The following is an 18597-nucleotide window of genomic DNA, read 5'->3' as shown; positions in this document are numbered from 1 at the left end:
AATCTGTGAAATTTTTTGTGTGTGTGCATGTATTCTTTGTAGATTTACTCACTCCAAATATAGGCTACAGACAGGATTCGAACTTTGGAATGATTCTCAGCTACAATAGAATAAATAAGTTGCCAATAAGGGAATTCATAACTTCTAGACAAAGTCAACTCATGTTCAGAGGGCTAACTTCATACTAAGACATAAAGCATAGTTCAAAACAAGTCAATCCAAAGCACATGACAACAACATTGGAAATTGCATTCAGTGCATTCAAGCATTGTTCCAATTATATCAACCATTTTATGATATAGCCTTTGCAGTCACATACAAAACGTGCATGTTCAATTTGGTGTTGGACGGACAACAGTGTGTGCCAAAAAAGACAAAGTGAGAAGAGTCGACGTAACTCGCAATAAGTGTTATTGCTTCAAACTTGTGCTTGGTCAAGTGTAGGATAGCTTATATTACTGCAAATAAAAAGATTTGTTTCAAAATGTTAGGGTGTGTCTTAGGGGTGGGCATCGACGATCGATAATTGATCGATAAGGATCTTGGTCGATCACAAAATAAAACATTTGGTCGATCACCAAAAAAGATTTTTTTTTTTTTTTTTTTTTTTGTGATCGACCAAATGTTTTATTTTGTGATCGACCAAGATCCTTATCGATCAATTATCGATCGTCGATGCCCACCCCTAGTGTGTCTGTATGTTGTTAGATCTAACAAATGATACCACTGAGTCAGCGAGATGCATTTAGCTTGTCCCGTATCATTGGAAATACCTTGTACAGCACAAAAAAAAAAAGTCTTCATTCATTTACATCATTCAAGCATACATACAGCACAACAACATCAGAAAAAATAAATACATTTCACAATTATATTGAAATAAATTAAGAATCACGTTGGTGTCTTGTGCCCACGGTTTACGTAGGAGTTGGACTGTTCCCTCCACCAAGTGTGGAGACGTTCTACTGGGCAATAAAAGCGCTGGGGTGGGGTGCGAACTGTAGCCAACAGGACTGGAAGGGGAACTCACCCCATGCGAGTCTCGAACCCCAATCTCCCGCGTACCAACCAGCTACACTAACCACAACCCCCAAGAGAATGAACTCCCTTGGTGGAGCTGCTAACAGGAACCTATACAGGTTCGTTACATAATCGAATTCAAGAGTTTGAGAACAGGGTAAAGGAACTGTTTGGTAATGCAGACATTAAAAGCTGTAATCGATTGCTTGGCGATTGACAAGCACTGTGTCTTCCCAGATGATCACTGGGTAAGGAAGAGACTTTTTTTGCATCACAAATGAAGTTGCCCCTTTTCACTAAGAGAGCCTCTGGCTGGTTTTATGTGGTCTTTGCACTGGCTTTAGGAGAAGGAGAAGTTAAGACTGTAAATGCAATCATCCAATGGTCATAGTCGGTCCTCTAGTGGAGGTTTAGTATGACAATACCGGTTTAGACAGAAGGTGGTGCTGAATTAGGCTGATTTACAGAGAGGAAACGGACAGTTTTAGAGAGAAAAGGAGTTTAGCTTCAGGCTGATTCTTTAGGATACTCAATCAGTTTTAGACTGCAGCTGTAGTAGAGATGTAGGCTGGTTTCTCAAACGCCAGGTTTAGACTGCAGGTGGATGTGATGTGAGATTCAGGCAGGTTTGTTATTAAGAGGAGAAGGCCAGTTTGAGACTGCAGGTGGAGTAGCCCTCGTCGCTGGCCACGCTCTGCCGACTGCTGAGGTCGTCCAGGTCACTACAGCTGCTCATGGTGCTGACACTGTCCATCTCTCCATGGGAGAACTCGGTGCTTTCCACGTCTACCTCGATCTCCTCTACTCAACACAAAGAAAGAACACAAAAACACATACGTACAATATAGGGTCAGAGGAGAAAAGAACCAAAGTGCTGGCAATATTCAACCAGTTCAACACACTTCAGTTAAGACAGCGAATATGTAAAATTGACTTGATAATATCCCATTTGGGCGACACCAGAGTGGAGTTCTGGGCAGGTGACTGACCTCTATCTGAGTTGTAGGGGTCCGAGTCCAGAGGGGAGTCCGGTCCAAGGCTGTCCATCCGGACCCTCTCTCTCTCTCCGGGGGTCTGTAGATAGGCAAGCCTCCTCTGCAAATGTCTCTGTTCACGCTCCAGGCTTTCCAGCTGGTGCTGACTCCTACAGTCCATCTCCTCCAGTTTCTACAGAGGGGGGGGGGGGGGGGGGGGGGACAGGGACGACACAGAGTAACCTCTTCATACCGACCATTTAATATAACATACAAATGATGTATGAACCATTATACTGAACCCTGTTTCGAAATGGTCTACTCTAATTAAGCAATATCACACGCGAGGGAGTGCTGTTATACTGAATATCAGCAAGGCGGCAGGCCGAGTACCGAAGACAATCACAGCCGTGCTGATATTCAGTATAACAGCACGACCTCGAGTGTGATATTGCTTTTATACAACAGTTCTACAGCGCAGTTTATTAGTTAACAGTAATAAGTGACAATAGATTATGATTCGTTTGTTTATTTAATCATTTATTTTGGCTCCGTCAACAAAAAATTGTTCCGCAACTGGACTGTTGCCTAGTAACCTGAACACAAACATATCTGCAGGCTAGCTACTTTGTATTAACGGTCATTTCGGAGTGATACATATAGTTAAAAGTCCCAGTGCTGTTATACTGTATATCAGCACTCATGGAATGCCTCTTGTCCAATCAAATGATTTGGTCGGAACTAACTGTTGTATAACAGTCATTCATAGACATTTCATTTTCCAAATTCCAGTAGCCTACAGTAGATGTTATGAACATATCTAACAGGTATCACAGCTACTAAACCAAGAATGAGGGCCAAAGAGAGGGTTGCTTTTAACTTGAAGAATTATACGATTACATCCACATTGGGCTATAAATATCCAACAGATCCAAACGGCTGTAGTGGCAAAGTAATTCCTGGCATTTTTGTAAGCCGGCCAATAGCAGAGCTGGATTTACTGATGGTAGGAAAACAAGAGGAACAGCTGTGTACGCCTGGGCTTGCAGCCTACATGTCCTCACGTTTAGTATTTTGATTTGAAACTCAGCAGAGTGTACGAAACAATTCTCAATTGATGAAGGGTTTATTAGATTGTGCTAACTAAATATAGGTACTTCAGATTGTGATCAAATGTACTCATCCTGAATGAATCCAATAGAGAGAATTGGTGATTACCGTACTGTAGACCTATAGATAAGCTCATTGTATTTTGGGTAAAATTGCTCTGACATGTGCTTCTTATTCCAAATTATAATTAATTAATTCTTATTTATTATTATTCTAAATATTTGACAGAGCTGATTCGTTTAATAATCATCCAGTAGAATAATAAGACAACAGGATATTAACAATCAACTAGATGACATCAATTTACCAGTCATCCATGAAAACGACTCCTTCCCTTTACATAGCATTGTAGCATTGTGAGCAATGCGATGCTAGATTTCGAGGCTGAAGTGTACAGTCAAGAAGTAGCCTAGTCACTGATCTACAGGAGAAAAGGAAGTTGATTACATTGTGTGTTGTGTGCTGTGGCAGGTAATGGTGGATGCTGAACAAAGCCTCTCTTATCCATAGAAGCTCCTTCCCATTTCAACCAGTCAGATCCCATGACAGGCCCTGTTCCCATGACACCGCACTTGGTGTTGTGGCGTTGACTAGGCTACCCTACCTTAATGTGCATCTTTGCCTTGTCGAGCAGCCCTAGAGTGGTGTGCCGACTGCTCTCTGGTCCCAGTGGGATAAGTGACTTCAACCTCTCCAAACACAGGCGGAGGTGCGCTCGTCTGGAGGAGGGAGGAGACAATAGAGAAAGGAGAAAAATCAATCAGTTATTATACTGTAAATGAATATGATCATTGTTTTTTGCTTGTTTTGATAAAAAAACTTCTAGATGGATGGATATATATATATATGTTACGGTACATGTGGGAAAACTAGGGTTAGGGTTAGGTACTAGGGTGCTACGGTTAAGGTTAGGATTAGGGTTAGGGATAGGGATAGGGATAGGGATAGGATTAGGTTTAGACATGCCAGCATGTACCAAATTGACGTAGCACCTAACCCTAACCCTAGTTTTCCCACATGTACCGTAACATATATATATATATTATGACACATACATATTATGAATAAGTACACAACCAATTAGTACATAGCATAGTCCTTTATCCGGTTAACCTAAGAAATGCCTAACATTATAACCTAAGAAATGCATACAGCAGGCATTTTGCTGGGAAGACAAGCTGACCAATAGAAATGCTTCTCCCACCCTTACTGAAGGTGGATATATCTGTCGGTCCTCAGTTTCCGAGCAGCAGCCAGACATTCTTGTGTTAAAGCCAGGGCCTGTACTCTCTAGTCTAAAACAACATCTAGTAGCGAAGGAAAAAGCTCTCGCTCTCAAATAATGCAGTCAAAATCTAGGTCAGGTCATGTAATGTCATGCAATCCCCTGCCTCTGTCCTGGTGACGACCTCCACTGCGTTGTGTTAAGAGTCCATTACAGATAAGCTTTTATCAGACCTGAGCCATCTCTGATCTAGCTGACATGATCACCGACCCTGGTTGGTCTCCATAGATAAGCTCACTGTATTTTGGGGGAAATTGCTCTGACATGTGCTTCTTCTTATTCCAATCGAAGGACCAATCAGCAGCTTTTCAATCCACAAACAAACGAATGAATGAATGAATGAATGAATGAATGAATGAATGAATGGTCTTTATTTCATTGCTACAGTACAGGTACTAAACAACGAATTCATTCATTCATTCATTCATTCATTCTGTCTCAAGTTGTTATGTTAGCGATTAAGAAAAACTGTATTAGTTTCATCATCCTCTCATGGTTTCTAATGCAAAAAAGGGGAGCAAAGGGAAAGACTATTGACTATTGAAAGACTGGTGTTGAAATACACAGATAAACTTAGTTTCACTTGCCTCAGCACAAATATGACAATTTCCTGATGTGTGAATGAAAAATGAAAAATGAATGAATACGTAAATGGTTCCAGTTTAATTAGAGGGGTACCTTTTAATACAAATTAACATATCTCACACACCTTAAGCCTGTGGCCAGTTTTGGGATACCTATTTATGTATTTATATATACAGACAAGCAAGATATTGCCACAGTGTTGATGAAAGAGGTGGTGTTTGAAAGCTCAGCACTGATAATCTGCTGCTTTAGAAGTCTGAGTCAATATACATTGTGGGTCAATATATTTACATTAGCACACAGTAGCATCGGGATATGCAAAATACGTGCAGCGAAATACGTGCAGCCTCCCGAGTCTTTTGGTTGGCTCCTTTTTGAAAAGACAGCTGGTTCTTGAGATAGTCTCTAGGAATCTCTAAGTCTCTAGGAATGTCAGCTAGGGTTGTGTAGGTATTACCAGGTGAAAGAGGTATTTGAGTGTATACTGGTTTATTTCTGTCAATACCGTCCATACAGTCTCCACCTGTGTTTTGCCCTTATTAAAATCACCAATGTTTGTTTAATATACATGGTCCAAATGAAACTTGCAAACAGGCATCGCAAGGCACGATCAATAACTTGTCTGAGGGCAGGGGCTGGATGACGTCATACACCTGAGACTTTGGGGCTGGTAAAGATGGCCAGAGAGATTGAAACTACTTGCCATAGATTTGCTACATGTTTGAGTAATGTTAAAAGTCAGAAAGAGAGAAGATATAGCGGTTTGAGAATTCTAATACTGGCTCAAGCCTAATGCCGGCACATTTGCCACACATGTTTTAAAACATTCGAATGCAAACATTTCAATATCCCTGTAAGACTTGTGTACATTAAAATTATATATTCAACAATAACTACTATTGGGTGTACAGCTGAAGCGTAGGCTAAATGAAAAATGTACATGTTTATGATACATGTAAGAACAGGTTTTTGTAAATAAGCCATCATTTATAAACTTTGACTGAACCTTTGTTACTGTTTACTATTTCTCATGAGATAACATTTCATCTCAGTTAGCAAATGTCTGACTGTTGCCTCTTACTGAATGTGTACTCTATCTGACCTCCTCTCATAAGCCACCTGTATTGCAGATCTACCACATATCGTTGTCTCGTTATGGAGTAACTTGAGAGGTTTAGCCTGAACAACACACTTGTGTGACCTAATCGGTGTGGTTGGGAAAGCAGATGGAGAGGAAATGCGAGGTTTATGAATTCACTTTCTGTACTAGGCTACTATAAGAGATTCAATATATGTTATATTAACCCACTGAATCATAAGCACACTTTATACAGTATAGCCTACCTAGTATATGTATGCAAATGCTACATGCAAATAAAGCTAAATCAACTATACCTCAAATTGCTCAAATATCTAAAACCATTTAAAATCTATATTTTCCCCCAAATCTGCCGTGTAATAACCAGTACATCTGACTCACCGGTTCTTTTCCAGCTCATTGTGTGCTGACCTAAGTGTGAAATACATAAAGGACATGATTTAGTCTAGATTATATCATCATATTTGATAAGACTACTATATCTAGGTTATTATGACGGTAGCAAAAACATTTGGTAATGCAATTATATTGAAAACCTTATTTTAAAGCCTAATGACAATATATGAACCATATATGGAACACGATGAACCTACCTGAGAATATGGTCCATCTTTTTATTCTTGAATTTCAACTTTCTCTCGTGATGTTCGGACTGGGTTGTGGTGGACGTTGAGGCGTAGCCATGTTCACATTCTGGTGATAAAAAAAGATTCACAAATACTCTATCAACACTAAGCAGTGCAAAACGGCTTCGACATGAATACTGACTGTTTAAACAGCATTTAAGTGACCAAATCAGATGTGCGTGGGACCCTTTGCAATGTAGGTGGTGGTGCTGGTGCTTCCTCTAACTCTCCGTGAACTCTTGACCTCAAACATGTTTGTTTGTTGTTTGTGGCGCAAAGTGATGATGTCTGAGAACACTGTGTTGCATAAGCAGTGGCAGAAAAGTCACTTAAGCGCAAATAAATCAGATTTGACTGTTGTCGCATGTCGCATGGCCAGGCATCAGATTTGTATCTGATTTCAAACCAGGTAGAGGTAGGCCTACTGTCAGGAGTGAGACAAGTACTGGGATACATAGACAAAACATCACACTATATCACATAGGGCCTACTGTACCCCACTCTCTCCAAACGACATATGCAGTAGCTTCCAATAAATATTCAATGTTGGCAAACAGTAAATCAGTCATTCCGTCGATGATGGTAAACAATTATCTCACATACTGCAATTTGTGCTAGTTATAAAGTCATTGATACTTGATTCTTGTCACAATAAAGCACTGCTTGACTTGAATTACATGACACTGAGTCAAGTGATTTAACTTATTACAAAAGCATTGTAGAAATGCCCACATAAGAAAAAAAGATAAGTCAGCCTGACCCTACTTTAACAACAATGCATTTTGGGATCAAGATCAAGTCAACAGGTTTCAAGTCTTTGGATTAGACTGGTGTAGACCTTATAAATGACTCTTATATTTAATTATTTCGTTTTATTTCGGTGTATTACGCCCACTACAAAAAAGTATTTTTCTGCAGACCGATTTCCTGGTATCACAGTAACCATGAAACATTTCTGAGAATAGGCCCAAAGCAAATGATCAATCAACATTGACATTTTTGGCATTTAGCAGACGCCAATCAACTAGACGTAACAATTTCCAGTTATGACAAACGTCTCTCTCACCATGCAGTTCAGCATTTTTGTTTAATTTTAATATGAATATTTTTTAATTATTATTATTATTAGGCTATGTTATTACTTTTTGGAGGATACTTCTTAAATCATAAATAAGCTACATTTGAGAGAAAAAAAGTTTAAAACGTTTAAACACAAATCTTTTACAATGTCCTATCTTGAATGATTATTAACACTTTACTGTCGTCTCATCTGTGAACTACAAGTCCCAGGGACAGTTTGAAAATTGCACCCGGTAACATGCGACGGCGAGGTTGAACCTGCGTGTGATTGGCCGTGTGGAAGATCTATTTATGGGCACATGGATGTCGTCCAATCAAAACGGACGGATTTTGGCCGGAAACCACGTGACCAACCATGGAGACGCGAGGAAGCGCACTGAGGATGATATTGATATTGGGGAAACAAGACATTATAAACTATTCTAGACTCATTTACAAACTCATTCTCTGCACACTTTTAAGTACAAATGCAGTGGGTTGATTTGATTAATTTAATTAGAATAAAGCTAAACCCATAGATCGTATTTCTAAAGTAATAGAACAAAAAATATACATCCTTTTCAAATTGAAGAAAAAGTATAGCCTATCCTATCCTCGTCTATGGAGAAAGCAGATGCGCATTTTAATAACGGTTATGTTATAAGTTCCAAGTGTTGTACTTAGTGGACATTTTAGAGCGGGTACATGTATGCATAATAGATCATGGGCTTTATTAACCATTCTTTAATGTTTTATTATATATATAGCCTATAGTATTTGTTTACTGTATACCTCACATTTAAAACGACACAAACAAATAATATGTGTGTTAGCAGAACTTTCATGCGTCGCAATTTGTGCAGTGCAGGTGATTTTGGTTTACAGTCAAAAACAAATAAGGGTAAGGTTCTATCTCCGTTTAGAATGATAAGGTTCTATCTCCGTTTAGAATGAGAAGGTTCTATCTCCGTTTAGAATGATAAGGTTCTATCTCCGTTTAGAATGAGAAGGTTCTATCTCCGTTTAGAATGATAAGGTTATATCTCCGTTTAGAATGATAAGGTTCTATCTCCGTTTAGAATGAAAAGGTTCTATCTCCGTTTAGAATGAGAAGGTTCTATCTCCGTTTAGAATGATAAGGTTCTATCTCCGTTTAGGGCAGTTCAGAGATATTGAGCGTCAAAGTTTTTACATTCCATTATGTTTTGTGAGATGGAACCTTTGTATTTGATGAATTACCAACTCAAAAATGTCAACATTTTTTAAAAATAACACCACACAGGCATTAATAAACACCTAATGGATCAGATTATGTAAAAAAAAAACTCAATTTTGACAAAAATTGAGATAGAACCTTATAATTCTAACGTCACGTTTTGTCGCCTTTCCCAGGTCGGTCCATTGTTGTCTGCCTTGGCAACCGGTGCGCGTCTGATCTGAACACACGAATACGCATACGGGGGGTAGCCTTAAATGTCACTTACTTCCATTGTTCTTTTCATTGTCCTCGATATAACTCGCCGCATCCAGGAGCACTTGGACGTTTTTCATAAAAGTGTCGATTTGGTCCATTGCGGAACATCCGTATTTCATATTGAAAGAATATCCCGACATCTCGCTCCAATCCTGCCGGTCCATGCAAGCGTCAGAGTCCAAAAGCACCTCGTCAGATTTCAGACTATGTTTCACCATTTTCCCGAAATGATATTTACTGTATTAGGTTATCTTTGACCTGTCGGTGTGCACTGTGCAGATTGCAGAACGAGCAACGACTGAGATCAAACTAGAGTAGATTGAAATATCAGACTGTCCTGGGCTTTAGCCACTTGCCCTACTTGGTCTGCTAATCCCTCCTACCAAACCAACGCATGCACAGTCAGTCAGTGCATTCAGCCCGTTAACTGTGCCATAATAAAGCCTCATCAACATATCGTGATGTTAGAATTACAATGCTGTACATACCTTATGTTTTGTTGTATTGTTCTTCCCATGTTGGATGTATGTTTATCTTGTAGATAGTACTAGTTATTTGTCTGTATTATCTTGTAGATAGTACTAGTTTTTTTGTCTGTCTTACATGTAACGATGAATTGAGTATCAAGGACCCCAATTGAAATAAGCCAGTGGCTTTCTTGGGTTTTTATCCTGTTAGTTGACCTTGTATGTAATATGTACTTTCATGTACCTACTTCTACAAATCTTCTAATAAAGTTTTCAATCAATCAATCAAAAGGTTCTATCTCCATTTTTGTCAAAATTGAGTTTTTTTACATCATCTGATCCATTTGGTGTTTATTAATGCCTGTGTGGTGTTATTTTTAAAATGTAGACATTTTTGAGTTAGTAATTCATAAAACACAAAGGTTCCATCTCACAGAACATAATGGAATGTAAAAACTTTGACGCTCAATATCTCTGAACTGCCCTAAACGGAGATAGAACTTTATAACTCTAAGCTCACGATATTGCTCCAAAACGTCTATAGAACCTACTTCATATAAGCTACAACACAACATTATACTGTCTGTCTATGTGAAATAACAATGAACAATACCCTGGCTGAGATGCACTATATGATGCATTGAACCTTTTGAACATTATGCTTTGATCAATCCATTCTTAGGCCTAGATCACACTTACTTACTCACAATACATGGCATATGGTATGTTATTTTGTCTTAAAAGGTTAGTGAACTATCTGATCCGAGTAACCGTGCTGTAGTAAACAGTAACCTATTATGTATATCTAGAGATGGGGGTGAACATAAGGCTTGCTTGAGGGCATTTGACAATAGCCTATCAGTGTTAAAGAAAAAAGAAAAAAGAAAGAAGATCAATACTGTGACCTGCTTACCAAGGACATGGGACGTGTACCTCTTGGAAAAAGTCTTCCTCCACCTATCACATCAATCCCTGACAAAGTGCATTGTCATTCAGCCTCAATCACTTATTAGAATTGGATGCAGGCTTTGAAGGTAATTGTTCCTCCTAAGTCACAGTTACAGTAACAATTATTCCCCCATAGACATGCAGTAGGTATGTGAGCATACATTATGAAGCAATCTGAGATTGTTGCTGAAATAGTGTCGTTTTGTTTCCCCCACATGTGCATTAGGCATACAGTATACCTTCCTCGAGGTATAGTCACTTATAGCACCCTCTGTTGGGCTGGCCCAAAACGTTCATAGAAACACATCAACACTTGCATTTCTGTAAAGCAATAACTTAATTAATGGTTAATGGTTTGTGAAAGACGTTAACATATAATAATATTTGATTCACAACCGAGGTCAATGGACAGTGTATCACATCTCACTGCAACCTGCACAGCGTTTTTTGCACAAACTGACATTACTTACATTACCTGAGCTTTCTGTAATGTTGTTTACATTAAGAATGTTGATATGCTGATTTTCACTCTGCTACTATCACATATTCTATTATTGACGCTATTGTATACACAGCTATTGTTGACTGTTGTTTATATCCTGCTTATTCTATTATTGATATTGTTGTTTGTATCCTGCTTATCCTATTATTGATTTTGTATTTCTGCTGCAATGCCAATGTCTAATGAACCTGAACCCAAGAATTTTACTCTTTGTATCCGTACATTGATGTAATAAAAGCAATTCTAATTCTGATTCTGATTCAGGACTGTATTCAACTTAAGTCAACTCAAAGTGCGTTGGAAAACCGCTTCAAAGGACCAAAAATATACAATAACATATATTGCTCCCTCGAAATGAAATGTTCCCCCGTTCTAAACCTAAAACTGCAGAGCTGAGCTATAGACAAAAACTAACCTTGAAATGTAATTAATTTCTATATCCTGAAGGTCCATTACCATTGTGCCTTTGACTGATTAAGAAGTCATGTTTTCCTTGGCAGAAAAGGAGGGAGGACTGAGGATAGAGGCTGCCTTTAGGAGGGCAGCCATGCGTGTGGAGTTTGTGTTGTGCCTGGGAGACAATGGGTGCAGATGGCTGCCTTGCTGCAGATGTGGCCTGGCCTGTAACGGACGCCTCGGAGAGGGAACACCCTCCCATGGAGTCTATTTCAGCTGCCTGACAAAAGCCTGACACACAGAGATGCACACACGTATACACATGTGCACACACTCACACACGCTAGCATGTACGCCAACGTTGGAAGGTTCCTTCCTCAGGAAAGAGGGAGGCTTAAGTTGATACCGTTTAAAAAGTTAACATAGAAGAAAAATATAGTTAAATGTTGTTCACTTTGACAACGTTGCCCACTTTGTATCATCTGAAGAAGGAGAACATGGAGGCTGAGCTGTCCTCCTGAGCTGACCTTTTCATATTTGATATCCACCACCTATGTTTCACACTACACATTACTGTAGGGCTGGGACTTTAACGTGTTCATTTCTATTAATTAATGAATTACAGAAAAATAGCACCTAACATTAGGTTAGGTACATTGTGTGATCAGTTGGTCTGTGTAGCTAAAATAAACAGGATTTTGCTGCTTTAAACTTATGTATATGTCTATTCATTGATTCACTCGTATACCGAATCCATTTGAATTGAAAACTGTTGCTTCTCGTGTCCAATATTGATATGCGATTAAAATGTGATTCATTTCGATTAATTAATTACAAAGCCTCTAATTCATTATATATATTATTTTTTTTATTGTGTCCTACCTCTATGTAATACACACATTTATAGCAGAACTCTCATAGTGTAGTGAGAGGTTATCACTGAACTGTACCAGGATATAGAAATGATAGTATATAGGGGATCAGAAAGGACAATATTTCACCTATAGAGGGTCCATCTCTCTACCCAGGGTGAACAGCTGACTGGTTAGCTGTGTATGTATGTTCCACAGACAGCATGGAGAGCTGTCACACTGCAGGTCGTAGTCATCTGAAAAGCCTCAGGATTACACACGTGGCTCAGTTGTCAGAGAAGCAAAGTCACACAGTTGTTATACTGTACTGATTTTGTTATAACATACTGTTGTGAAATACTGTGTTTAATTGTTTGTAAGATTTTTTTCTAGAATAATAATATTAATTGTGATAATAATAATAACAATAATAATAATAATAATAATAACAACAACTTAAAAAGGGCCGGTTTCACAGACAAGGCTTAAGCCTAGTCCTGGACTAAATCACACTTTCAATGTAAAATCTCCATTGAAGATGCTTTTTAGTCCAGGATTAGGCTTAAGCCTTGTCTGTGAAACTGGCCCGTGTTTTTAATTTCAGAAAGAATCTCAAAGCATTTGACAAGGTAAAAAGAAAAAAAAAAGTTAGTAAGGGGATCAAGCATAAAAAAGGGACAAAAATAGATTAAGAATAAATAAACCAAAAAGTGCCAAATTAGGTGTAAGATAGGTAGAGGTGAAACTCCCAACAGAAAATGGCCTTCTAGAGGCGTGGGGTGTTGGAGAGACATTTGATAGGAGTTTGAGATTACTTGAGCGGAGGGTGCACAGGGGGGCACGGAGAGAGAAAAGGTCCATCATGTAACGTCTAGAACCTAATGAAAACAGGTTGTCTATGGCTAAACTGTTCAATGCCTTGATGGTCATCTGTTAGATGCTAACAGTGCCTGTCTGTGGTTAGGCATTATGCAGTTGTGTCTATTGTTTAAACACAATGGCGACACTTCGCCCCCGGGGTCACAGCAAACACTTCAAGTGAGCCAGAGTGTGTCACCTGCTCCTGAGGCAAACCCCCCACCCCCTCCACCCGCCACCCTCCAATTTATCCTTTCCCCCCCCCCTCTGCATATTGGAATAAAGGAATTGTATATCGTTTGTGTATATCTCTGACTGTGATAATGTCCTACACCTTTAATGTGGTTGAAAACATGTTGCTGCTATGTGAATCGTGCATACTGTACTGTAAAGTCTATAACATGTCTCTGTCCCCACCCTGGTCCTCTCTGTATTACCTCCTGAGGTAGGGGGGGGGACATGGGGGGTAGTGGTGGAATTGATCCTGCCAGTCACCCCCTTGACATGAACACCTGTTGGAAACAGCAAATCCCTTCTTTGTCTCTGTTAGGACCTCTCCATGGATTACCACGGCAACCCCCATTCACACGGCGGGGAAAACCGACACGAAGGCTTCACATAGACAATTACCAACGACGAAGATGTGTTGTTTGAGAGAGATGCCACCACATGCCACCATTTTCTTAACTTCTTGTGTGTGAATAAAAGTTTGAAAGAAAGCTTTTGTTGTTTTAGTCTTGGGAAGGCAAGTCAAGAATTAGTCAACCTGGGGCCTCATTTATAGAAAGTACTCAGACCAAAAACATTACCTACTGGTTATGCGGAGTTATTACAGCCTTCATTGTCTGCAGTTTCCTGTCACACAGCAGCCACAAGACTCAGCTCCTGCTTCTGAGGCCCATTACTTGGGACTGCTGACTTAAAGGCTGACCGCCGCACCACCAGCACCCGGCCAGTTCATAAAACAGCACATTTAACAATAGACCACCCCAACTCATTAGTATAACAGTAATTCATTAGTATTCCAATATCTAAACAGTACAGAAAATTGTTGATTAACATGAGATTACAATAATTAGTTAACCTGATACAAGACAAGTTAAAATACAGCATAGAAGAATAGACTTATCATTAATCATTAGATTTTTGTATAAAATCTGTGCAGGAAAATAGAATATCATAACAGCGGGTGCAAAAGTTTGTTTAGCTAGGAGAGCTGAGAGATATTGAGCGTCAAAGTTTTTACATTCCATTATGTTTTGTGAGATGGAACCTTTGTATTTTATTAATTACTAACAAAAAAATGTCAACATTTTAAACATAACACCACACAGGCATTAATAAACACCTAATGGATCAGATTATGTAGAAAACTCAATTTTGACAAAAATGGAGATAGAACCTTATAATTCTAATGTCATGAGATGAGGGAAAATAGACATATTCATCAACAACAACTTGCACTTTAGGTATTTGCATTCAGATGGTTCAGCAGGGTTCTTCAGTCTCAACCCTTTTGTAATTAGGTTGTAACACCATAATACCAATACCAAGTAATACCATACTTGCCAATACATTAACAAACGATGCATTCATCAAATTGTATTATATGGTAATTCTGCATAAAATAAACTATATGGAATGTCAGTGAAATGCAAAAAAAAAACTGAAGTTGTGTTGTGTTTACACAAGTCAGAGTGACTGTTGGAGGGAACTAAAATACAGAAGGAAGTTATTGCGTAACAATGATTTGTTGAGCAGAATAGTGCAATAATGCTCATGCCCCCCCTCCCCACCCCACACACACACACTCACTCACTCGTAGCATGTATTTCAACGTGGCTTTACTAAACATCTAATCATCGACTGCAAGAACAGAGCAATCCATCGCAGATATACAGATCAGGACACAGCAATCCATCGCAGATATACAGATCAGGACACAGCAATCCATCGCAGATATACAGATCAGGACACAGCAATCCCTCACAGATATACAGATATCATCACTCAGACATCACACCGCAATAACAGAACAATCGCTACAACACTAATGTGTCACTGTTAACCCAATGTGCAGACATAACACACGCTACACCATAGAGGTGCTTTCCACTGTGCTCTTACTGGTGGCGATGCTTGGCCTGACCCCCTGGTCCTCCGTAGCGAAGTTGAACATATTGCGCAGGGAGCGAGACAGGCTGTCCTTAAAGCCGGGGCCCAGGCACACGTAGAGCAGCGGGTTGAGGCAGCTGTTGGAGTACGCCAGGCAGAAGGCGAACGCGTGTGCCACGTGGACGTTGGCACTGTGCGGCGAGTCCAGAGGGGTCTTTAGCAACACGAAGTCCATCACGTGCAGCGGAAGCCAGCACAGGAAGAAGCTGAGCACCACGGCGACGATGACCCTCAGCATCCGTCGCGTGCGCTCCGCGTTCGCCCCCCCTTTCCCCGCGTTGGGTCCCGTGCTCCCGGCCTTGCGGAACACCACCCAATGGCACGCCACGATCACCAAGAAGGGCATCAGGAAGACCAACAGGAAACGCAGGGTGGTGACCGCCAAGCCGCCGGCTTCTGTATAGGAGGCCTTGCACAAGGCCTTCGTGGGGCTCAGGTGGATCTCCTTCAAATGGACGAACTGGGGGACGGTCCCCAGGAGCGCCAGGAGCCACACCCCAGCACACACCCAGCCTGCCCGCTGGGGCCTCCTCCAGACCCTGCACCACATGGGCCGGCTGACCATCAGCCAGCGATCCAGGCTGATGAGCACCAGCAGCAGCACGCTGCAGTACAGGACCAGGAAGACCAGGCCCTTCAGAAGCTTGCAGCCCACGAAGCCGAAGGGCCAGTGCTGGTCCCAGGCCAGGGAGACCATGAGCAGAGGGATGGTCAGGCAGCACAGCAGGTCGGCCACAGCCAGGTTGAGGAACCACTGCAAGGTGACGGAGCGCGGCATGCGGAAGCCGATCACCCACACCACCAGAGCGTTGCCCGGCACGCCCAGTAGGAAGACCAGGCCGTAGCAGACCAGAAGCGCCCAGTGACGGAGTCCAAGCACAGAAGGCTTCTCAAGTTGCACTTGAGTCACATTTCCCAGTTCCTCTTTAGTGAAAATGTCATCTATATCTAAACTGTCTAAATCAAATACAAAATCATCCATGCTTGGAGGTGTCTGTTGAGAGGAATGGAAAAAATCTGTACTATTAGAAAAGGATTATTGTATTGACGCAGAATTATGCTGAACCACAGTATAATAAGGGGTGTAACGTCAATGAAAAGATTCACCATTCAAGTAAAAGAAATAGCTCAATTTGGTCACACCAGACACAGCAAAGTTAAAGTTAAAGTTATGATTTACCTCAGATTTCTGATGGCTTTGGCGTTGTGTTGGCGTCAGGCTGTGCTTGCTCTCTACACTACCATCGTTTTAAAGGAACTGTTCATCATCTGCGCAGGTCATGTCCACATAACCAAGACCTCATCACACACATCAGGAAATTGTCATTTGTGATGAGGCAAAGGAAACTAAGTTTATCTGTGTATTTCAACACCAGTCTTTAAATAGTCAATAGTCTTTCCCTTTGCTCCCCTTTTTTGCATTAGAAACCATGAGAGGATGATGAAACTAATACAGTTTTTCTCAATCACTAACATAACAACTTGAGACACAATCACCAAAACCTGAAACTTGTGTACCTTATCTCACACCAATTCTGCAGAAATACACATTTCCTGCTTTTCACTAATTTTGCAATTCTAAACCACACTTTTTGCACACATCTGCCACAATCTCACAATCTATGTTCATATGGAAAACACCATTCAGAATGCTAAACTCTAGATGAACTATGGGGGCTAGATGAACATACACACACACACTCAATAAAGACATATACTTTATTAAATAAATTAAATAACATATATATTAACATTTGAGAAGTTAAATAGCAATAAAAGTCAGCATTTTCAACATTCATCTCTTTTGGAATCCCTGTCTAATTTTGTTGATCATTTAATTAAGCCATATGCTCTTAGACTTCCATCATATATCAAGGACTCCACTGATGTCATTAATAACATTTCTGAAATTAATATTATAGCACTTGTCTTAATTCAGCCGCTATAATTGAGCCGCTATCACAGGGCGTTAATACAAACCTCATTCACCTGCGTTCATTTTACCTGCGTTGGTATTTATAGAAGGAAGCCCGTACGCAACTTTAAACCATCGCAGCCCGTTTTTATAAATAATGCTTACGGCCGTTTAGAAAAATGTGCTTACGTGAAAGTCAAAGATGACGTTCAAGTACTTTTTTAAATAAATGAGGCCCCTGGGCTGGTATTTGGGTTTGAGATGCGGCGTTGTGTTGTTCAAATATTGCATGATTATTTGATTAAATGTTCAGTTAATATTGCATCCATCGTGTTTCAAATGACAAGAAACCGTGGTTCAAAATAAGTAGCACGCAAACACACATCGTGGATTCTTTTTTTATCTGATGAAATGTAATTTCATAAAGAATTCAATCAAAGCATTGAAGCTGCTATGCAAAGCACCACACTGCATTGACTGTATATTACAAACGCTCAGAAGCATAGATACAAAAGCATTTCAATGAAACACACAAGCATTAGTAACGCAGGATACAAAACTGTAAATGTGAACATGATATACGGTGTACATTCAATTAAAGTAAGCTTGTGATCATTTTATAGAGCATAAACTGATATTACCACACACACAAAAAAACATGATATAAAAGTGTTGTCTCACACCATTCATTTCACAAATTCATCTTCATCCAACCTTCATTTTAGCATTCATTTAAAACTTAATAAAACTTCAAAGGCAAATTATATTTCTCCCTTTGGGTCAAAGAAAATCATTCACATTATTGGGATGTGGGTCCTTGAATAATAATATCTCTGGATGTCACATTGTCTGTACATTATTTTCAGGTCCACACAAAAGCTTTTCATAGCATATTGCAGTAAATGACCATATCTGACAAAATCAACTAAAAATACATATTTCAAAATATGAAATTATGGAGCCACAACTGATCATAGGACGAAAGTGTGAGTTTTGTCCAAACTCATAGTTGGATTTCTAGACAGATAAATAAAACAGAGTTTTTAATTTTCAGCTAGAATCGCACCTCAATTTTCCAATGTTCCTATGATTTGTGGCTGCACCTTGACTCAACATTTGTTAAAGCACTGTTCAACTCTCCCCTCAACAGATTATTCACATACACAACTCATTCTTATCACTTTACATAGCCTGCAATCATATTCATACATTTGTCATTTAGCCTTCATTCATGTGAAATTCTGACCAATGCG

General features: G+C 39.8%; 2 protein-coding genes across 3 annotated transcripts; both read right to left on the bottom strand.

Annotated features, from left to right (window-relative positions):
- Nucleotides 1–621: 621 nt before the first annotated feature.
- On the bottom strand, nt 622–9520 carry LOC308173802 (max-interacting protein 1-like). 2 transcript variants are annotated; one of them, XM_080548859.1, is made up of 6 exons: nt 9243–9520; nt 6667–6766; nt 6455–6484; nt 3709–3823; nt 2010–2187; nt 622–1821 (listed from the first exon to the last, which is right to left on the bottom strand). In XM_080548859.1, the coding sequence occupies exons 1-6, from the start codon at nt 9448–9450 to the stop codon at nt 1655–1657; spliced, it is 798 nt and encodes a 265-aa protein (XP_080404985.1). In that variant the 5' UTR covers nt 9451–9520; the 3' UTR covers nt 622–1654. The 2 variants fall into 2 exon arrangements, with proteins under 2 accessions (XP_080404985.1, XP_080404986.1); XM_080548860.1 differs by lacking the exon at nt 6455–6484.
- Nucleotides 9521–15346: 5826 nt separating this feature from the next.
- On the bottom strand, nt 15347–16411 carry LOC308173882 (C5a anaphylatoxin chemotactic receptor 1-like; the record flags this gene model as incomplete). Its single annotated transcript, XM_080548935.1, has 1 exon — nt 15347–16411. The coding sequence occupies one exon, from the start codon at nt 16409–16411 to the stop codon at nt 15347–15349; it is 1065 nt and encodes a 354-aa protein (XP_080405061.1).
- Nucleotides 16412–18597: the final 2186 nt, after the last annotated feature.

This window comes from Nansenia antarctica (genome assembly GCF_963989245.1).
Source record: "Nansenia antarctica genome assembly, chromosome: 19".
Taxonomy (NCBI): domain Eukaryota; kingdom Metazoa; phylum Chordata; class Actinopteri; order Argentiniformes; family Microstomatidae; genus Nansenia; species Nansenia antarctica.
Note: the sequence above shows the minus strand (reverse complement) of the source record. Positions and strands in the feature narration are given on the sequence as shown.